The 12796-nt window shown below is 37.8% G+C and overlaps 1 protein-coding gene across 4 annotated transcripts in view; it reads left to right on the top strand.

Annotated features, from left to right (window-relative positions):
- AGTPBP1 (ATP/GTP binding protein 1) overlaps positions 1 to 11488 on the top strand; it is a 128224-nt gene extending 116736 nt beyond the window's left edge. For all 4 annotated transcript variants that reach the window (XM_026652394.2, XM_026652392.2, XM_029911709.1 and 1 more), the window contains one exon: positions 10278 to 11488. In XM_026652394.2, coding sequence (XP_026508179.1) covers positions 10278 to 10455 — 178 coding nt within the window. In that variant the 3' untranslated portion in view covers positions 10456 to 11488. The remainder of the gene's footprint in view (positions 1 to 10277) is intronic.
- The last annotated feature ends 1308 nt before the right edge of the window (positions 11489 to 12796 follow it).

Genomic DNA, 12796 nt, shown 5'->3' with positions numbered 1-12796 from the left:
TATTTTCACTTAGTCATATTGTATTAAAAACTGCAAAATGTACTACTTTCACATATAAACCTGTGTGTGTGTAATATAAAATGTGTGGGAACATCCTTTAACTTGTGGAATAGACTGGCTTTTGACAACTTGTTTCTGTCTTAATGCTGCATTAAAGCTAATTAATGTTTGTGTGTGATTTTTTTTTTTAAAGGCTTCTGCCTGTTTGATTGTCATAACCAGTTCTACCAGTGTATACCTCTGAGTCTGATCCTGTTCCATTGATTTCAATGGCAGTTTCCATTAAAATCAGTGGGAGCAGAATCAGATCCCGCTAGGTACAGGGAATATCTCTCTGATGATAAAAACTTTCAAACCATTGAGTACTGTTTAAGTGACATATGTCGCATCACTGAATAAAGGCATAAAACCAAGTGGGGGCCCCTTTTTATAAGGGGGTATTTTGACCTAATCCTTGCACATAAACAGCATAGTCCTAAAATCTTTCCACTCTTTTGCAAGAAGCCATTGGTGATATCTCAAATCAGGCATTAGTGGAACAGTTTCATTTCTACTGTACAGCTTTTCTCATTCATTACTCATGCATTAATGACCCCCCGCTTCTGGAATTGGGAGGAGGTCCAGTGTTGTTCTGAAGGCTCCAGGAGTAAGTGCCACCCTTCATCGCAGGCCCCCAGATTTTCTGCTGCTGTTGGTAGAAAAAATTGGCAATTCAATTTCTCCCAACAATTTTGTATTCTAACTTTAATTTGCATTTTTGTGCACTAGCGACCTATAATCAATCATTCCTCTCCTGGGTTGGGTATTTGGTAGCACAGATGTTTCAGTCAGCCAGATGTGCCACTTCAGCACCTCCCCTCTTCGAGTCCTCTGCCCCCCTCGGGCAATGTAAACTGTCCTGTAAGCACTGCACTGAATCGAAGCAGCATTCCCTACGTGCGGTGACATTCACAGGCTCTACATAGGGTGAAATACATAGCCTGCCAGCGCACAGGGCTCTGAGTTGGACTGGCAGCTCAGGTCCCCTCTCCTCCCCTGAGGAGCCACACCTCCAGTGCAGGAAAGGTGGGAATGGGTCTCCCTGTCTCTCAACCCCTTCCCTACTCCACAGGCTTTGAGTGCACATTAAAGCATAGGGAGCACTTCAGGTAGTTTTTAGGTAGTTAACCTGTGGGATCAGGCAGGCAACCTTTCAGGTTCCTGGAGATATCTAGCAACTTACTTCTACAGACAACATATTTGTACCAATACCCTTCCTCGGTTGAGTATAAACAGCCAGGGGAAGTACCACGCATGCACCAAACACCTCAGCACCCCGCCACTCACCCCAACAAACTTTCTGTGCATGACTTTTCCAGGACAGGATGCCAGTGGCTTGCCAGGAATTCATTAATATTAATAATATATCTTTCCTTTCAAACATTATTTGATGCATGATTTTGTAGAGACACCATCTCTGATATCTTGTGCATATAAGCATACAGTGAGAAGCTGTTTGGAGGAACAGTAGAGAAATTAGTAGCTGAGATAACAGTGAGGGTTGAGGCCTCTATGAAAGCCAGCATAAAAATCCATTGGTCACTATGAAGCACCCGAGTATCCAAGAAGGAACTGTTACTTTAGCAGAGGTAAAAATCTGGAGCAGAAGCTTCCAAGCAAACCTAATTACATTTTCTACCAGACCAACAAAATTCTCAGTGTGACAATGATGAAACGAGCATTCGTATGTGAGAGCTCAAAATCCCTTCTTTCTAATCTACTCTCCACACCCAAAGTCTTCAGACGTGGCTAGTAGTAGTCACAGCAGGGCACAGGTTGCAAATTACACATGCATAGACAACATACAAATCGGTGCCCTGCCCTGCGGGGGGAAAAAACATTTGTAACTGTGTACGGGTTGATTTTAACAAACCAGTAAAGTGCCTGAAACCACTATGGCTTATTGCTAAAAGAAGCCTAGTCAGCAGGTTTAGCTTAACCAAGGCAGGGGAGGGGAGGGGAGGGGGTTTTGGGTGCCACAGAAAGGGCAGCTTGACCCCGCGTCCTTCCTGATAAGAATTGTGTTGAAGTTGCTGATACATGCATTTTAAAAGAGCAGGATATGCCCCAGGAATGTCTATTGGGGCCTTAAGGCTGCAAACTTGGGGAAAAAAACCCACACCTGGTTAATCAATAATCAGACGAAACCTCTTGCTTGACCATTGAAACTGCTTACTTAAGTTTTCTTTAAGAGACATGTCATTCTATTACTAATGTATAAATAAGGGGGAAAAGTTTGAGGCAGTTGGACTCGTTTGGACTCTCCCTCTGGATACATCTTGCAGTCCCCACCAGCAGATGGAAGATTTCGTCACTGGAAGCCTGCCGCTGTGTCTCTCAAGAGCCTCACTCAGCTTTGGTAATTATCAAGGGTTGGAGGTGTTTTACTAACCTGTTGCAGACGTGTGTAAGTGCTTGAGACTAAGTAAAGTTTAGCTTTAAGTGAAAGCACTCTTGCGTTGTATTGTTTGTGCCAGCCATCGGTCGGATGGCCATGTCTCCCCTGATTTATTTCCCGACACCACCTCGCACAGAGTAAAAGTTACCAAGAGCTTTGGGTTGAAAGAACCCCGGGTAACAACTGGACAGCTGCTTAAAAGGATTAATAACCGCCAGTTGTTTAAAATCCTGAAGAGCTTTGAACCCAATGAATTGCTCATCCAGGGGTCAAAACAAGGATGGCTCAAACTGTAATTTTATCATCATGAAGATTTGCATAGATCCAAAACTTCCTTGCATCAGTCATTTCCTGGCAATGCTCATCCATAGCCAATTATCTCCAGTGGGCAGGATTGCTGGTTTCATCCTGTGAGTGGGTTTCTCAAAATACATCTACGAAAGCTTCTCCTGAGGACAGGGGATTGACAGTGGCGTGTCTGAACAAAACTCTCTCTCTCTCTCTCTCTCTCTGACATGGCCATATGGGATCGAGCCAGTGATCCAATTAGTCAGTATCCTGCTTATGATGCTGGCCAGTACCATCTATGTCAGAAGAAGGTATAAGAAGCCAAATAGTGAGCTATTCTGTGCTCACAGGGAAGTATTCTCCTGCCTCCCGTTAGAGGCTGGTTTATAATTGAGGCATGTATATTGTATCCCTTCCAAAATCAGAAAGTAAGCAGAGGTCGAAGCTTCTCTGTGGCAATGGAAATAATGCACTGGGCAGAGAAGAATTTGTTTTCAAGAGAATTCACATAAAGGATACAGAAAAGAGGAAACCAGAGAGAGTTGAAGTCCTCTTAATTCTCTACTGCCCAAAAGGCAGGACTTCCTATACAGCCAAGGAACCCATACTGGACCTACAGAAAAGACCGGATCCCTTGAAGCAGGGGCTCCTTCATCCAGACCACGAACACCAATAGTCAACAGCCAATCATTCAAAGAGAAGTGTAGTTCAGCATGAATTCTCTTAGCTTCTGGTATCCAGACAACCAGGAACTCAACCAGGAATGTCATACATTGATCTGGGACATTTTTACATTTCTGGTGAAATGTAAAATAGAATTCTCTTTGGGGCAGGACTGCCTCTTTATTTGTACCATTCCTAGGACAATGGGTCCTGACCTCTAAATGCTACTGTAATGTAAGTATAATAATAATCACAAAGTTATGGTGATTTCAGCTACATTGGAGTTTCTCAGAATAGTTGATTGGAGACCTACAATCAACATGATGGAAACACGGATACAAGTCCTAGTGGCATTCTGTAGATAGGCATGTTGGACTCTCCGTTTGAGTATCATCAAAGGACAAGATTAATCAAATGACAGGTTATACAAGACAAAACCATTTACCTCCAAAAGGCAGGTTATGGAATTACTTCCCTTGTCTATACAAGAACCATGCTGCTGTTGTCCTAAGAAATGATGTTAATCTTTTATAGCTCCAGAAACCTTTCTGTTCAAGATAAATTCCTCCTTCCATAGTGCCTGGGAAATAGTTCAAGGCCATAGTGTCCCAGTTGAAATATTTGTGGTAAATAAGGTAACAGTTACTGTACATACTTTTCTGAAGTTGCTGATATAATATGTCTGAGACAACAAAAAAATCTCCTTTTTCAAAGACGAAAGATGGATGCATTCAGAAGCAGTGTAATTAATGAAACATAGTAATTACGCTGCTTCTGAATGCATCCATATTTCGTCTTTGAAAAAGGAGATTTTTTTGTTGTCTCAGACATATTATTACATCAGCAACTTCAGAAAGGTATGTACAGTAACTGTTACCTTATTTACCACAAATATTCCAACTGGGACACAAGCCCTCCTCTTCCTTAACTTGGGAGAAAGAGGACAGGCCAACATTTTAAAGTACTTTTCAGTATTTCATTACATCTGGATGTACTTACCTTAAGTTAACCAAAGCATTTTCAACTGAGTCAGCAGTATGTTTGATTTACAAAAAAAGAGAGCAATAACTAGATTTATTTCCCTCTGGTAATGCACTTTAACATTTTAGGCGATGAATTAAACACTTACATAATTTATTTTCCTTTAATTATTTTGAACTCTTTTTCCAGTATTTTCCCCCAGTTTCCCCAAAGAGAAACCATTAGACTACATGTAATAATGGTCCTGTAGTAAGAAATATGGTTGTGATGCTGACAGGTTTGATGGGTTCTATGAATGCAATGAAACAAAAACATGATTCTGGTCATAACTAGTGGAATTTATTCGCATTATCTATCTTTGCCTGATGACTTGACCTTGTTCAGAAATTCTGGTGCCTTGTTCAGTTCTATAAGGCTCACTCAGTATGTTCTAGGTTAGTGGTTCTCAACCAAGGGTACACAGAGATCTTCCAGGGGGTACATCAACTCATCTAGATATTTTCCTAGTTTTACAACAGACTACATAAAAAGCACTAGCAAAGTTACTACAAACAAAAATTTCATACAGACAATGACTTGTTTTATACTGCTCTATATAGTATACACTGAAATGTAAGTACAATATTTATATTCCAATGAAAAAGTAAGCAATTGTTCAGTTATAGTGTGCTGTGATACTTTTGTATTTTTGCCTGATTTTGCAAGTATTTTTAAGTGAGGTGAAACTTGGGAGTATGCAAGACAAATGTAACTCCTGAAAGAGGTACAGTAATCTGGAAAAGTTGAGAACCACTGTTCTAGATTATCCAGTGTTTTCAGTTTATAGATTTGGTTTAATTATAGCAGACACAGATTGAGCTTTAGGATTTCTCATATTACTTTCTCAGAGTTAACAAAGAGGAAATTTGGGGAAATGGCAAGGAGGAGACAAGCTCTAGAAATGAGAGGAGAGCTACAACTGCTTACATCCCCATCTCACTTTGTGGGAAGGTTGATGGCACCCAGCTCCTTTTGATTGTGAATAGAAGTTGGACACCTAACTGCTTTTCAAAAGGGGCAAATTACTCAAGGGAACTCCATAAGTAGATGTAAGTTGAGTTCCATGAGTGATATTGCCTCCAAGGGAGGGATTTTTTAACTACTGTAGGAGCATGGCCTTCCAAGAGCTTGGCTATCCAGAGATCTCTGGGTAAATTCTAAGGAACTGAGGACATGGAAAGCTGGTTCCTTTGCACTACTCCCTGACTCCTCTCCTCCCACTTTTACTTCCCTGTCAAAACTCCTTTGGCAGCAATCACGGGTTCCTTGCCAGTTATATTTCTGACTCTCACTGATACTATGTGCTGGTGTAACTTTCAGTCTTTGGGCAGAAACTATCTCAATCTCTTCTTGTAAAGCACTGTAAATATCCTGGTGCAAGTGTGTTTTAATAACAGTTATAGAAAATTTTTGCTTCCTTCAAGGTTGACTTCTCCTGCAGCTGAAGCATTTGAATAATGAAAAATGAGACTGGTGTTTTGTATCAGGAAAAAAACAAAACGAAAAATCATGAGTTTGTTGTGGCAAAAATAGCTATTTTAGCTGGGGGGGAAATCACAACTTTTTTCAAACAGATTAGTGTATTTTTATTGGTAAGTATACCAAAACATTCATTCAAATAGGAAAAATACATAACATAAAATATTGCTAAAATTATTAGAAAAATTATAGTAGGTCTTGTTTTGATAAAGCATTTTATGCATTTTAAAATTACATGATTTTCTAGATTTCCTGTCATCTCTAAACACGTTGTATAAAGGAAGGGTAGCTTTTGAAAAGCACTGTTTGTTTGAGAGTCTGAGTCCTGCAACACTCATCAGTTACACTTAGTTTTCATTGAGAAGTTTATCTTCACGCTTGTAAGGGTAAAAATTAAATTTAAATAAAATATCCGAACACTAAAGAAGTTTTAAAGGGGTCACTTGAACAGCTGTGACTTTAAAGAAAGCACACACATTGTGGAATCCATGACAAACCACCAATCTTAATAATAATAAACCAATTTATTATTAATTTTTTGTTTTAAAAAGGAAAGCAAAAGATGATAGAGGAGGAGGGATTATTGAGTATGTTAATTAGAAACAACTCAAGGGAAAAGTTAGGAAATTAAAATCCACAGAATCAGCATGGAAGGCAGCTAAAAAACATTGAGTCCCAAGATATGTCATGATATTAAAAAAACTAAATTGATTAAACAGCAAGGTTCAAGTGTTCGAGTCACAAAAAATGTAGAAATCCAGCACAAGTGAGAACAGTGGAGTAGAGTCTAAATGTTGTTAGATGCATTCTAAAATACAGATTAAAGAGGGCTAAGAAGAATTTTGAAGAACAAATATCAAAGGATGATATGATAAATTAACTACATCAGAAATAGAGCCATCGAAGGGCCTGTTGACTGTTAACTGTACCAGACCCTCGGATACCTTTATGATGGGTACAGAAGGAAATGAAACATGTAGACAAAATAAGCACATTCTAATATATTGATTTCAGTAGAATGTGAATGGGCAATAGTAGCACAGTGGGTGCATTGAGAGCCAGGTAAACGTGTTAAAATGAAAATAATTTCGGAGCCAGACTTAATAGGGGCAGATATTTAGGCAAGCTTCTCCATGTAGCTTTGCTAATCCTGACCTGTAATTAACTTTTCTAGTACTGGACTTCTCCTGAGTGGAGAAAAATAATTATTGTATTGATAGTGTTATGATTAGTAAAAATTTAATCAAAGATTAAACTACCCTTACATTTCTAACCTGAGATTTGAGCGCAGATTGGCAATTGCAAATGTCTAATGTGGTGCATTATATTACTCTGCTTCGTTCCCTGGATTTTAAAAAGATGATCATGTTAAGATTAAAACTTGGCTTACCTAAATGTTACCTGATGCCTCTTTTGAGACAAAGCTGCAGTATTGACTTGTTCTTAATACTACTTGCTAGTTGTTGACCTAAAACTGAGTTAAAATAGCAATAATTTTCTGTATATCTTACACTGTCTTGTATGTGTATTGCAACACAGAATTCAGAATGTAGACTGGGACATAGTCTGTCACTTGGTAAACAGAATGTAAGCTCCTAGAAGTGAAGGTGGCTTGCTGAAATGTCCAGTTCCCTGCATAATCATCAAGACAGTTGCAACATGTTCTGGACTGTGTATGTGTGTAATAATTTTTTTAAAAACTACAGTAAACTTATCTTATGGAGAGAGTATCTCTTGCAGAAGACTCCATTGCATTCGCTGTTGTCCGAAGCTACATGCAACTAAACAAATCAATTTTATAAGTGTCTATTTTAATACATTTTTATACCTTAACTTCATGCTAGCACTGGCTAGAAAAACATGTCATTTGCACTGCAAATATAAGTTCTGTTAAACTTTGAGTTCTCACAACTGAGTTAATGAGGGCAGAGTTCAGAATTAATGGCTGCATTTCCTGTGAATTGAATTACACAGAATATCCTGCAATTGCAGTGGGAACTCCTTGTATGTGTAACCTAGCAAATCAATATCTGTGTTGAGTGATCCGAAGCAGAAATCCCAGAATAGTCTATACACTTGTTGAGATGAGAGGTGTTTTGAGTGTGGTTTCTTGCAGCGAGTAATTTTCCAAAGAGTTGAATGAAAATTTCAACCTGTTTTCCTTCAAATGAACTAGGTGTTGGTGGATTATGATTTTCTAGAGGAAGAAATAGTCACATTGTTAAATCACGGGATGGGGAGTCAGGAGATCTGGCTTCTGTTACTGGCTCTGCCACAGATGTTCAGTGCAATGTTGTACCTCAGTTTCCCTATCTGTAAAATGAGGATACCTTGAAGACTTAATTCATTAATGCTTGTAAAGTGCCTTGTGAGCCTCATGTAAAGGCACTAGAATAACAGTCTCATTATAAGTTTATTTGTGTCAGTCGAAGTACCTGATTGTATCCTTCTCCTTAACCCTTCATATGTTGCTTGTCTTTTTGGAATGTAAACTAATTAGGGCAGACACCCCAATATATGTATGTTCAACATCTAGCATAATTAGCCTTGGCCCTAGTTGGGGCCTGTAGGTGCTACCAGAATATTAAATAACAATTGTTGGACACATTTAGTTTTGTATTGCATTTCTTTTTGCAGTATTTATTAAGCACAATAAGCTCTTAACCCTTATTCTGAAAATTTTAAAGCGTAAATGTAATATGCAGTAGCCTAGCCTCTTTTTTGTGTGCCAATTTAATTTGTTAGGACTTTGATTTTCAGTACTTTTAAAACCTTTTTTAAACTAAAAGAAGTCCAGGTTTTTTGTCATGTTCCCAGTATGTGAATCTTAGCTGTAAGTTGCACACTTGACTTGAGGTTTGAACGGACAGAGAATAAGCTCAGTGAAAAATATTTGCACCAAATTTCAGCCCATTGAAGATTAAAATGGTCCTTTGCTTGCCCTCTAAAAGAGCTTTAGAGTGGAAACAGTAATGAAATAAATGCAGAGCTACTGTCAAGAGATCCTATAGTGTACCTCAAGAAAAACTTGTAAAAATTCAAATGTATAACTTTGTTTGAAATGCTTTGTTTAATGATCCTAACACAATAACCCAGAGCACCCTACATGTTCCTAACACACCTGTTGTGTTTTTATGAGTTGTATCTGGTTATTATAGATTCCTTAGTTCCCGCTCCTCCAATGTAGAAACATTTGGCAAACCTAATGGAGAATCTGTATGATTTAATTATGAATTAAAATGGAGAAGTTGCAGATCCTTTCTGGGACCTCCTCGGAACTCAGAGCTATTTACCTTATGAAATATTTAGAAGCATTTAGTGCTTTTAAGCAAATAGCTTTATCCTGTGTCCCAAGGGAGAATAATAAAGCTGGGGATGAAAAATTCACTTTTTATTTTTTTCTCATAATAGGAAACTTTCGGGTGGTGAAAAAGGCACATTTTCAGTCTTCTTGGGTTTACTCTAATGGTCAATAACCATTTTAGAATCTTGGAAGAAATTAGTTTAGCACATTACTGTAGAATCCATTTTGAATATCCCATAGTCACTTACCCAGCTTCCTAAAGTTAACTGCTGCCTGTGAACTGCAGGATTTAAGATGAGACTTTTAAAAAGGAATCTATGCAAAGTATGAGAAAGTTTTTAGCAATTTGCAAATAACCTTGATAATTTTGCATACAAAAGAAGGCTTAACACCCTGCTTTGTGAGTACTTGAGTTTTCATTTACAAACTAGTCCAAAGTGCTCTTTGTAACATTTTCCAAACTAATTAATAACTTTTTTTTGTAATTAAAACATATACGTTTACAATCTGAAAATGAGCTTATAATTTAAAACACTAAAATTGAAAGCTCTTAAGGGCAGGGTCTGTGTTTTCTTACATCTGTCCAGTCCCTATCACAGTTAATACATAGTGTGTATGTTATATAATAGCACCTAAAAAACTAACTTATTCCAGTTCAATTACTTTTAAATTGTGTATAATTTTTTTTATATTTTACATATGTATCCTATGTAGTGTGTGTCCATAATATTCTTATGCATCCGAAGAAGTGGGTTGTAGCCCACGAAAGCTTATGCTCTAATAAATTTGTTAGTCTCTAAGGTGCCACAAGTACTCCCGTTCTTTTTGCGGATACAGACTAACACGGCTGCTACTCTGAAACCTGTCATGATATTAATTTGTCAGCTTTATAAATGTCATTTTGGCTCACAGTTTATATTATTCAGGTTAATTATTCCTATTAGCCTGATTTTCTTACATTAAAACAAGTATCACTTTGAATTATTAATTTAGCTCAAGATAAGGAAGTACATTGTCTAACTGACTAGCTGAATTTAAATCTTTGAAAGCGATTAATGCAACCTATTGTGTGTTGTCTTACTACAGCCCCACTACATATGTTCTGGATGAAGATGAGCCTCGCTTCCTTGAAGAAGTTGATTACAGTGCAGAGAGTAATGATGAGCAAGACATTGAATTGGCTGATAATGCAGGTGATTATGAACCCTCTGTTCAGGAAGAGGGGCTTTCTGACTCAGAAATGACAAGGACACACCTGCCTTGAGCCATCTTCGTAGACGCAAAGAAGAAAATGAATATCCTGGTTTTTAGTGGACAGGAAACATGGAAGTATCTGGCTTTCAAGAGGGTTGGCTCAAAGAGACAGAAGTAATTGAAGCCAGTTTAGCTGAAAGACAATAAATGTGTTTCTGATTTATGATAATATTGGCATTTGTTTTATTTAAGGAATTCAGTGCCTTCATTTGGCACTGACTATATCAAACAATTGCTTTACTATTTCATTTTCTACCAAGTATTGTTGCATGGCTTTTTGTGTCCTTAACCCTCTATAATCTCCAACAAATGGATTATAAATTGTAGTGTGTCGGTTACAGAAATTAATATTAAAATTCCTTGTGGTACATACCTTTGAGTTTCTTCCTGAAAAATACATATGTACAGGTTTTTTAATTAATTTGTGTGTTTATTGAGGCTGAGGTTTTTCTTCAGAATTATGTTAAATGTTTGATTGTTTGAAGTAATGCAGAGCTTGCTTTGAAACAGTTTCATTCTACAGTTACTAAATTAAACAAAAATGAAAATTTGATCAATTGTTGCGCTTGTTTCTTGATCCTTTTAATACACTGAGGTGTTATAGTTTTACAGCAGCCATGATTTAAAATATACAATGATCTAAATTGCCTTTTTAAAAAATAAAGTTATTCTTGCAAGAGGGTTCGGTTAGTCCACTAGTCAGAAGCATTTTATGGTGGCTACTGCACCTGCACCTACTACGAATTTTATGTTTGCATAAAACTCTTCCCTGAAACACAGCATCTCAGGTGAAGAGAGAGTGTTCATCTCCACAATCAGTTAATATTTAGCTTTGGAAACAAGTTTACTCAGTGACAAGAATTGGCTAAATGTGTATACTGTCTGTATATTTTGCTACCTATTTGTTAACAACTTTTCTTATTTAATATTCTTGTCAAATTCTTGTATTGTCAAAATGAGTTCAGTTCATTCTGGACATGTTTTTTAAGGGGAAAGGTGGTATCCATTTTGGTTTAGAGCAGGGGTCGGCAACCTTTCAGAAGTGGTGTGCCGAGTCTTCATTTATTCACTCTAATTTAAGGTTTCGCATGCCAGTAAAACATTTTAATGTTTTTAGAAGGTCTCTTTCTATAAGTCTATAATATATAACTAAACTATTGTTGCATGTAAAGTAAATAAGGTTTTTAAAATGTTTAAGAAGCTTCATTTAAAATTAAATTAAAATGCAGAGCCCTCCGGACCAGTGGCCAGGACCCGGGCAGTGTGAGTGCCACTGAATATCAGCTCGCGTGCTGCCTTCGGCACACGTGCCATAGGTTGCCTACCCCTGGTTTAGAGTCTTCCTGTGAGTCAGATTGTCATGTTCTGGGAATGAACAAAGTATTTTTGCACCTCCCCTCCACCTCTGCTGCTCCATTTTTGCTTAGAATAAGATTTAATGTGGAGCTGAAGTTGCTGCCAAATATTTATAAAACTGAACTTTTGCTACAGCAAAAAGTTTAATTATCCTTGCTTAATGTGACCCAGTTCTGACTCTTTATTTTTTGAAAAATGGTTGTATAGCATAAGGGGAAATCTAAAAGCATCAAGCAATATCTTTCTGTACTGCAACAGGTCCCTAACTAAAGAGAGATTTTTAAGTGTCAGCAGTGCAAATGAAATTGATGTGTGTTTTTCTTTTCTTTTCTTCTTTCTTCTTCTTTTTATTTGGTACATGAAATAAAAACCATAGAGAGCAAGATGGCCCAGGGGATGGTCAGTGGAAATGTGAAACCTTTTACCAATAACTCACTGTTTCAAAGCCAGTTTAGGTAGGTAGCAACAGTCTGTGCCATCTTGGTTTTGAAATTGGGGTAGAGGAGAGAAATGCTGGCATATTTGCCCTTGAAATAGAAATGGCGTGCTCTTATGCTTATATTTTTTAAAAAATTAAATGATCAGCTGTGAGAAGTAAGGGAATGATAGAACCACCTATATACTCTCTCCTTCAACTTTTTCTTTTTAAGGACTGACCATCTTAATTGTTCTGTGACCTATATTGGATGAGTAGGCAGGCTCAGTCCACTCCCTGGTGAGTAGGTGGTCAGACAGCAAAGTGACCATCACAATTGGCAATTTTGGCAATAATGAGAGACCAGGCACTGAACCTGGTACTCTCTTATCCCCTCTTACCACCTAGAGGTCATTCCTCTAGGTCAGGATTGAGACATATTAGCAGGGCAGTGTAGGGAAGCTCATATTGCTCCCATTGTGTTGTACCTGTTCTGTGTATAAATAGTCCTTCAGTCTCCAGAACTCTTACCCTAGCACCTTTCATAAGTAATAAATTCACTTAAATTAACTTGCTGTAT

The sequence above is a fragment of the Terrapene carolina genome, unplaced genomic scaffold (assembly GCF_002925995.2).
Source record: "Terrapene carolina triunguis isolate 2854851 unplaced genomic scaffold, T_m_triunguis-2.0 Scaffold113, whole genome shotgun sequence".
Taxonomy (NCBI): Eukaryota; Metazoa; Chordata; order Testudines; family Emydidae; genus Terrapene; species Terrapene triunguis.
The sequence above is the reverse complement of the archived record's forward strand: the minus strand, read 5'-3'. Positions and strand labels throughout refer to the sequence as shown.